General features: G+C 41.9%; 1 protein-coding gene across 1 annotated transcript; it reads left to right on the top strand.

Annotated features, from left to right (window-relative positions):
- The first annotated feature begins 5,665 nt into the window (after nt 1-5,665).
- Nucleotides 5,666-10,065, top strand: ccn5 (cellular communication network factor 5). Its single transcript, XM_037269638.1, has 5 exons — nt 5,666-5,930; nt 6,601-6,817; nt 6,939-7,187; nt 8,514-8,731; nt 8,836-10,065. Exons 1-5 carry the CDS (start codon nt 5,880-5,882, stop codon nt 9,121-9,123), a joined length of 1,023 nt encoding a protein of 340 aa, XP_037125533.1. The 5' UTR covers nt 5,666-5,879; the 3' UTR covers nt 9,124-10,065.
- Nucleotides 10,066-10,192: the final 127 nt, after the last annotated feature.

The following is a 10,192-nucleotide window of genomic DNA, read 5'->3' as shown; positions in this document are numbered from 1 at the left end:
TTTCCACCAGGGGGAAGTATAATAAAGACGTATGGAGCTGGTCAAGCGAGTGTGACGAGGCACAATTTGTGTTAGAATGAACTGTACAACCACGAACAAGTACGTGAATGAAAGAGAGGAAAAAATACGAATGCTTTTAATACTTTTGAGTGGGATTAGATACATGGACCCTGTATAGTAGATGTATGTGTATTGGTTTCAAGAGGACAAATTCATATTAAAATTTAACAGGTCTTATCAGGAGATGCAGTATATAAGTGGCCAGTGCTTATGTCACTAGAAAGTCCTTAACTGGTCACTTATCAGTCCCGCAAAGGATCAGCCGAATTATGCCACTATGACTCAGTCAAGGCTCATTGATTGCTTATGGGGTTAATTAATTGCTGCATGCTTAATTGGACAGTAAACTTGAAGCAGCCTAATGGCTCTTTTTTGCTTTTAGGAAAGGTAATACTGGAAAGTGCTTTTTTGCTTGTTATGAAGTTTGCTGCATCCATCTGGTGCATAACTCCAATTTTTTTTTCTCCACGTTAAAACAGAAACAAAAAAGGTTAGAATATTTGGAGATGCTGGGGTATTACATTGTGGCCACAAAAAGACAAGTAATATTTTCTTCAGGGCTTAAATCGAAGAATTCTTATCAAAGAAGTAATGCTGCAGTGAGAATAAGATATGAATGTACGTTTGGGGCCAGGTGCTGTCCTCACTGTCTTTCGAGCGACCATGACCTCCAGGTCCTTGACCCACGTGTACGTCAGTCAGGAAGTTTCCGAGCGTTCCTGCGGCGGCATGGTGGCATTTTCACACGCCCAGCTGGAATGACTGGAACTTCACGTGGTGTTAAAAAAAAAAAAAAAACAGCCAAGTTAGGGATCATCAGCTTTAGAGAAATATTGTCTTAGACATTATGAATGACATTTCAAGTAATTAGTTTATTATTAATTTGTATTTCATTTGAATTTCTACAAACCATGGCTATAAAATGAGGCTGCAAAATTGTGAAAATCAAGCTTTCAGGCGCTGTGGCCATGTCCAATGCCCTAGCCCTGACCCTAACCCTAAAACCACACCCTGCACAAGTGTCAATCAAAGCCCACTGTTAGGACCTTGAAAAATGGATGCTACTTCCTTCAGCATCCGTCTTGGAATGTTCCAGGATACGACAATAAGGTGTTATAAAGTGACCACGTCAGCCCTCAAAGCCCCTGTACACACACTGATGTCATGTCTGGATCCCCCCCCACACACACACACTCTCAATACACACTCATTGCCGACAACGAGGCGCTCTCGCGCATCAACTCAAGTGGACAATCTGAAGAAAAGATTTCCTGGTGAAGACACAGCTAGCATGTTAACTGCACATCGAAATTGCGCCTGGCAACAGTTAAACATAATACGTTATTTCCACAACTTTCTGTTCCCTCACAAATTAGGAGCATTTCTGATGTCAGAAGCTTTTTAGGTTGACACAAGACATACTTGAGTAAAGTGTAATGTCTAAAGTGTCTTAAAAATGTAAATTTAGATTAGTTTTGTTTTTTACTTTGTTAAAGGAGGTGAATCCATGCACAGGATTTTTTTACACAAGTATTTGTACTTCTAAATACACTGTGAATTCTGTTGCTACCTAAAATCAATGTTGGCAATAAAATCAACACCTCCATTTTTGTGATGCACTACTTACAATGCTACACAAAAATCCTTTTAATGTTGATGTGTAAAAAGGATTTGTTAGGTTTAAAAAAACTTTCAAGCACCGTTGTCTGAAGCTACCATCAATGACGTCATTCTTGCACAAAAATACTCAAGTGGAAAGCTTTCCGACGTGTGTTACGTAAACGGGCCTTGTTTTCCAGCTGCTTAAACATTTAACTTTTCAAACTTTTCTTCTTGGAGTGACATAAAAAAAAAAAGGGAACTCATGACATTGAAGTTGAAATGATTCAACCATCAAAATGTTTATAGGTGGACTGAATGTTGTGTAAATGACAAAATAAATCATTTCAATGTAAAGTTCTTACAAGGTATTTTGTCTCTGAGATGAGAAAAAAGTAACAAAAAAAGTCAGAAAATTATTATTTTGTGAGGTTGTATGTAGAAATGTGAGGACAATATATGCGAACCATTTTGGAATAAGGCTGCAACATTCACAAAATATGGAAAAAGTGAAGCACTGTAAGTTTACTGTGTGTATGAAAAGTCTACACACCCCTGTAAAAAAATGTAATATAAGAAAAAGAGACCAAGGTAAATGTCATGTCAACTCAGAGGTGAAAGCCACATTCACTCAAACAGGCACTCCGAAACAGGCAACTTGCAATCAGCTCCAAACCTCCCAACCTGCATGCGCAAAGAAAAATTAAACTGTCAGACAAAAACAGTCCAACCTTTGAGCCCTACTTCCTGTAGCCTGCATGGCATGGGGAGCAATGAACAAAGGAGAAATGTTTGGTAGCACAGTTCTTGCTTAAACTTGAAAAAAAAGCCTGGTCTGAAGTACAATCTACATTACAACCTTAATTGGGACCTAAATGGAATGTAAACTGAACCTAATTAAAGGAAAACTAAATGAAGATTGGAGTTGTCCCTTTGCATTCTTCACACCAGGCTTTTTTCAAGTTTAAGCAAACACTGGGTGAAACATTGACATAACTTGACAGTAAATGATTTCAAAACGTTTTTCCACCTATAACGTGACCTATAACCCTTGCACTTGTTGCTAGGCACAAATGATTTTGCATCAGCCAAGGAATTTGAATGATGAGTTCATTTATATTAAATCATTTTTCAGTTGAATCACTGCTCTGTATTGAATAGAAAAGGGATGAAAAAAAGAGAAATCTGTTTGAAGTGGTAGGCCACTGATGGTGATTCAAACCTGGAGCTGCCTTGCTGTGGCAGGACAGCGTCAACATGAATATTTTCACGTGGCTTTTTAGTACCATTCACACAGGGCTTGTTTCTCTACATTTTTGTCTGATGAGGGACTTGAAATGTCTAGTCACTGGGCTCAGAGAGGATGTTGATCAGAGAAAAAAATGTTGTTTTAAGAGGAAACTATTTGACATGGCGGGTGTTAAAAGAGACCGATTTGGAGAGTCCAGTCAATGACCTCTTGTGGGCTTGTTGATGCAGCGATGACCATCGTCTCCTCAATCCTGCCTGGAATCATGAGTCACTGCAACATCATAAATGGAATTCATGTGCATTTCAAACTCGGGAGAAAAAGAACAGCTGTTGGACCGTTCTGTTGGCCACAATAACGCTCAATCTCCTCCCACCTCAATTAAAAAGCGATTTCTTCAAGTGGAACATTGTAATGTAAAACACAGAGTCTGTTTCCCGTCCATTTGAGCCAAAGCACGGTTTGCATTACAACAAGAATTCACCTAACAAAAATGTGGCAAAAAATTGATACAATAGCCAGAGATGGAGGACTCAAGTCATCTGACTTGACCTGAGTCAGACTTGAGTTGCCATTTTTTATGTGTACTATAATGTGTGAGCAAACCAGAACTGGACCTAATGCATTGTCCTTCGGTGGTGTCTTGCATAGCGCCACCATTTGATGTTGCCCTTCCACTGCAAAGGAAACCAATATGAACTAATACTGGCCAGATGTTGTAAAGCAGGGAATTTCAACTGGTTTTGTCCAAGGGACCACCATTATAACCAAGATGCAACTCGGGGAACCACTGCTTTGCCGGAATATTATTTTATTTTGCACTGAAGGAGGATAGACCCATACAAGCTATTTATTTGCATCTGTGGCTATTTTGGGAATATCAGCTACATTTGACATAATTTGGATGGGTAAATGATTCCCAAAATTAGCTGGAAAATAAATCTAATCTAAATAATGAATCCATTTTATTTTTAAAATGGTTACAGTTGTTTTCCATTTCCAATTTCACGGACCACTTGCAATACCCCTAAGGACCAGTAGAGGGCCACGGACCACCGGTTAACAATAACAAAAGTTTGCTAGCGCCATCTCGCTGTTGGGGTTTAAAATGCAGACGTATCCTGATTTATTTTCTTCAAGAAAAGAAAAATTCGGGCAAACAACGACTCGTATCAATGTATAGTATACTTTTTTGACAAGATTTTTGTGTGGTGGTGTTCTGTGAGATTTCCCTGGTATAGAATATGTGCTTTGAATCATCAAATGCCAGGAAAGACTGGTCAACATATTTGCCAGAAAGCTGCAAAGCGTATTGCAGTAAATGCTGTAAATGTTGTCCAGGTGGGCTGGCACAACAAAAGAAGCATTTTTGAAAAATGCTGTCATCTCATACTGGCTGAAGGTTAGGACCTGTGCCAGGTCTGGAGGATCCCTGTGGAAAAGCATCAGCGGGCGCCAAAACGTCACGCAAAGCTCACAGTCTCCGAGCCACTCTGCGTCCGCCCCGTGTGTCAGACATTGTCTATTAATTGCGTCTGTTTGCTTTTAGGCACAAGTCTCGGTTACAGCTTCTTGGCACCGTCCGGAAACCACAAACTGACGAATCAGAACATTGGAAGGTCTCAAATGTTGAGAGGTGCACAAAATGTACTTTTCAGAGTCAACATGGTGCTGGAATGTTACTGGCAAAAGGTCAAGAGGCACCAAAACACCAAGTCCAGACACACAAACTGAGTATTTATGTTCCAAACTGCATCCGGTGGAATATGTCCTATGCCACACACAGAAAAAGTTCATAATGATGCTAAAAAAGGTTTTATTTTGGAGAAATGCTGTCAAAATTACACAGACAACAACAGCGTAGTCTTGAATAAGCGAGTTTGTCCATAGATGGTTGACAAAGTGTTGACATTTACAATTCAAAGCATGCAGCCACGATTGTTTATGGAAGTGGCCAGGGAAGAAAAATAACAGCTTCTGAAGAATGCAACCACTGTGGTAACACCAGACTGGCTTCCCACCTGGAGCCCACCTGCCCATGTACTCTTAATACCCCTCACTCAGTCCTTCCTGTTCTATTTATAAGTCGTATTGTCACTGCCCACCCAGAGAATCTTATTTCGCCACCTTTTGACTTGACTGCATTTGTGAACATTGTACACGTTGTGGATATTCAAGCGATGGATGATGTGGGTGGTCGAGTCGGTGTTGAACGTGAACTCATTCTTTTTTTTTTAATCGACCTTTAGGTGTTGACATGAAAAATTAGAAATGGTTTACGTTCCTTGACAAGTGACCTACTTGCCTAAATTCCCCTCTGTTGTCTAATGTTCATTCATCGTATTCATTTTTAAATACAATTCTATTGTGTGTTTTTTTTTAATAAACACTTCTCAAAAGTCAAGATATAATCTGCCGTACTGACAAGTCAAGAGAAGAGCTGAGTATGACTTATGTTACATACAGTAAAATATAGAGTTCTGATCAGTCTGATTTTTTTTTTTTGCTTAATATTTGTATCTCCCATGTGGCTGGTTTCTTTTCTTCTGTGGGACAAGATGACGGCAGTCGCCAGCAGCCTCGTCGTGGAAAGCAGGCGGAAGACACGTGGATCAATCTCGGTTACGTCTGGATAACTTGAGGAATGGAATAGTGGAAACGTGTGTAAAAACATCGGCGTTCTGAACTCCCCCGCCAATTAGACTGGAATCGTCACCGTACCCGTGTCTCCCCTCGTTTCATAAGCTGGAACATCACACAGCTGGAAAGAGAGGGAGGGCACTCTGGTGGAGAAGGAATGTGAAACATTTCTGATGTTGCTCCAGTGGCTGTTTACACGGTAGTCATCGCGGCAGCATGACATCAGAGTGCTGACTTTATAAATGTCAGCAGCAGGCCAGAGGCGGGTGAAACGGACACAGCCCGGAGACAGACGCATACCCGAGACGGACGCAGACTCTCTCTCATCCTCATGGACCGACTACTGTGTGATTGTGTGCTGCTGCTTGCTGTGGCCTCGCAGGTGAGCCTTTTTTTTGTTTAAAAAAAAAAAATGATTTTTTAGTCAAGCAACTATGAGAGGAGAGGACGCAATGTTGATGAAGCCTGTCAGCCCCTTTAGCATTTTTCAGTATTTTTCAGTATTTGGTTTTTCATGTCGACATGTGACACTGGCCCACTTGATGGCTCTCCATGAAGTGATGTAACATAAATGACGCAATTTACCTCATGATGGGCGGAGCTAAATACATTCCTGAATTGCTGTTGCAGAATAATAACCCAAAAAATAATAATAAAGAAAAAAAAGTTTGACACCAAACAATTCGGCCACAAATTGTCAATTGATGAATTCTCGTGATCAACTGAGATTGACCTTGTACTGCAGGGAAACCAATGCGAGTTGATGCCGCCATCTAGCAGTTCGGGTCTAAAGTGCACTTGTGACTCACATTTTGCTCATATCTCTTAGGTCAGGTGACGGCTAAACCCATAAGTCAGTGCGCTCAAGGTGCCATTGTATTCAATTGAAGTAGAGATTTTCAAAAATTCTATTTCTCGTAGTTAAACTTCCTTAATTCCCAACAGTTTTTGAAGAAAGTGAAGCAGTGGAGACAATTTGATATCTGTTTTGATATATATATATATACGTATATATTTTTTGAATGATCAGAAGCCTTTGTGTCATCCTGCAGGTGTTGTGTCAGCTGTGTGACGTGCCGTGCCTCTGCCCCCGATCAGCCCCCAAGTGTCCCCCCGGAGTCCCACTCGTGGCGGACGGCTGCCGGTGCTGCATGGTGTGCGCGCGGCTGCAGGGACAGCCGTGCACGGAGAAGTTCCCGTGCGACAGCCGGCAGGGGCTGACATGCGACTACAGTGCCAGCTTCCCCGGGGGCCCTGGGGAGTGCGTCGGTGAGTCGCTCCCTATGAACAGTCCTGGAGTCAGAGCTCCTGATGTCATCAACAAACAAATGTTTAGGTGTGACATTTAACACTTTTGCTAAAAGACTTTCCAACCAATTGTACTTTCTAGCTCGGGAAGATCTGACCTGCAAAGTCAACGGCATCAGTTACCAGGACGGCCAATCCTTTCAGCCCTCATGCGACGTCCACTGCCACTGCAGGGGCGGCGGGGTCAGCTGCGTGCCCGCTTGTCCGCTGAATTTCCGTCCCCCCACTGCGGACTGTCCTCACCCGCAACATGTTCGGCTTCCGGGGAAGTGCTGCAAGGAGTGGGTGTGCGAAAACCTGGACAACTCTGTGCTTCAAGACGCCATCACAGGTAATTATAGTCACCATTCTCAAAATTGCCCTTGCAGATTTTCTTTTGACTTTATGTTTTCAAATATAAAGCATGTATATATCTGTGCACAAATTGGTTATTTGTTATTTGATCAGGCACTGCAAAATAATCAGTTATAATTTGTGGGCTCGGATCAGATGACATCGGGATTCTTCAGAGCTTGCTGATGATCTGATCATTTGGATCTGATGTGTTTGAGACGAATAAAACAGGAAGGACAGCGGCCCTCCAAGACCGGAGTTAGACATGCCTGAATTAACCCATTGTCACTCACCCAACAGAATAATAGCATCATTGCTTTCACACTAATTAAGTACATTTGTGAGTAAATTGAAACAAGAGTGTCATTATTTCAGTTCACTTTTTGCATTTTATTTGGTGTTGTGCCAGGAAAGTTTTTATATATACCAAAATGAGTGTTTCAGTTCAGTAAAGGTTGGAAAACACTGCAATGGTGGACATTGTTAAGAATTTGACATCATGGAGTCATATTTAATCAAATTTAGATGATTCATCTTCGACTCATGGCAAAAATAAGGAGGTGTAGTTTTTGACCACCTTCCAAGAGCTCATGCAGCTCAACTATTTCATGCTGGTGACTCACTTAGTCTCTTGCTGGTTAGTCTTCATGCTGGTGACTCACTTAGTCTCTGGCTTGTTTTAGGGGATTGGCCTTTTTTAATCACAAAGAGTTAGAATGGGTTGAGTTCGGATAGTTTCTGCCAAAACAAACACGCATGAAGGTATCGTGGAGCAAATATTCAAGAAGGAAATGTTCTCCTACTTGCACTTAGTAACAGTCAGACATTGTTTGGAGTTTCAAATATTTTTATAGTGGCTTCATTTCCCTTCTTTGTGGCGCTCTCTATCTTTTTCACATACAAAAGAATAACATCCACTAGTGTTTAATTTCTACACAGCTGCTTGTTGCTATGAAGCGCTATTAAAAGAACCGTTTGCGCCTTCCTCCCCGATGAATTGTGGCTTGCTTTGGCCAGACGCAGCCTTGTTAAAAACGTGCAGACATGACCAGTCGTCATATGGACGAGCAATTACGGCGCCACCAGGGAGGACGTTGCAAATATTTGGAGAGAAATGACAACATGCAGCATGGGAAATATGTTCGGAATTAAGTCGGATCAAGTTTTACAGACTACCTCCACACGCCGGAAAATAAGCTCATTTATTTTCCATGCGCAGTGTTACATAAGTCAAATTCTTCCAACCTGCTTGTTAAATACTATGAAGTTGCCAATGCCACAAGATACAGATTTTTGTGCCTTTTGTTTCTGATTTTTCCAACAGCTATGAGAGCAGACACTCCGCAGCCACCGATCCCGGTGCCGGTCTCCTCCATGTGCACGGAGCGGAGCACCCAGTGGAGTGCGTGTTCCCAGAGCTGCGGGACGGGCATCTCCACACGGGTTTCCAACCACAATCCAGCGTGTAAGCTACAAATTGAGACTCGCTTATGTAAAGTGCGACCCTGCCATGCGCATCTGACCACGCCAAGCGGACCCACGGTGAGTCCAAACAATGAATCCAGTATATACCGAAACAATGCAAAACAACAATGCCTCCTGGTCTAAAAAATATATATTTGATTTGTTTATGCTGGACTAACCAGCTGGGGCAGCAGGGCAAGTGCACGGTCAGCTACATGGCACCTGGACCCGTTCGGCTGGTCCATCAAGGCTGCAGCAGCACACGCACCTTCCGGCCGCGGTACTGCGGCACTTGCACCGACTCCCGCTGCTGCATGCCATCGCAGACATCTACCGTCGACGTGACCTTTCGTTGCCCTGCCGGCAACCTGCGACGGCGACCGGTCATGGTGATCCACTCATGCATCTGCCACAGCGACTGCCCCTACTCGCCGTTCACCAACCCGGCTCTTCGAGGATACAGACCCTGACTGATCGCCATGGTAACGCCACGCAAGAAGCTGGCGGGTTGAGACGTTGCTATGCCTTGAAAGAAACAATGACTATTTTGTAGATAAAAAAAAAAACTCATTGTTTCTGCACGCATCATGGTGTGCCCTGCGAACTCTCAACATTTTCTGGTTCAATTTGAACTGCTATTTAAAGAGAACAGCCCTGTTTTGGAGGCGATTGGTGTTGTTGACATTTTGATGTCTAGAACTAGACAATAACTGTCAATGTTAGGAAGGACTTTGGTCATGTGGATGTGGGCCTGGATATGGACGCATACACACCCACTCAGACAAAAAACACACTGACAACTTTTCTCAAACTACACACAAAATTATACACAAAAAAAAAAGATTAAATGTTTATTTGATAATGAATTCTATGTGGCAGAAAACAAATGTACTATTTTTTTACTGCTTATTGTATGTTTACGAAATGTTTTTCTTAATGAGTGTAAAACCCTGGGGTGGGTTTTTAGAAGCTTCCAGCTTCAGCCTACTCCATTTGGGCTCCTTTCTTTACAATGTAATGAAAATATTGGATGTAAGTGTAACATTGCACATAGCTCAAATAAACGGATTGATTGATTGATTGATTGATTGATTGATTGATTGATTGATTGATTGATTGATTGATGTCTCTTCTGCCATCTAGCATATCATTGTTTTGCCTGTTGCTCGATGCTTATTGCTCGATGATCAAAGGTATATTATCCCGTTGGTGTATGAATGTGTTCATCTGTTAATTAGTTCATTCCTGTGACAGCGCCTCGGATACATGAGGCATTCACATCTTAAACATCTTAAACATCTTAAACTTCCACAGCTGGATCATGAAAAAAAAAGGTAAAGTGGCTCATTTTTCATAACTAATTCATTGACGTTCAGTAGAAAAAACGATTTTAGATTATAAAATAAAACCATCACTACATTGCACTGCTGTGATTTTATGTATGTAGGACCCTCAAACTCACCTTGTAAAATAATGAATGTGTGTGTGTGTGTGCGTGTGTGCGTGTGTGTGTGTGTGTGTGTGTGTGTGTGTGCGTGT

This window comes from Syngnathus acus, chromosome 2 (assembly GCF_901709675.1).
Source record: "Syngnathus acus chromosome 2, fSynAcu1.2, whole genome shotgun sequence".
Classification (NCBI taxonomy): Eukaryota; Metazoa; Chordata; class Actinopteri; order Syngnathiformes; family Syngnathidae; genus Syngnathus; species Syngnathus acus.
This window is presented reverse-complemented; position numbering and strand designations above follow the sequence as displayed.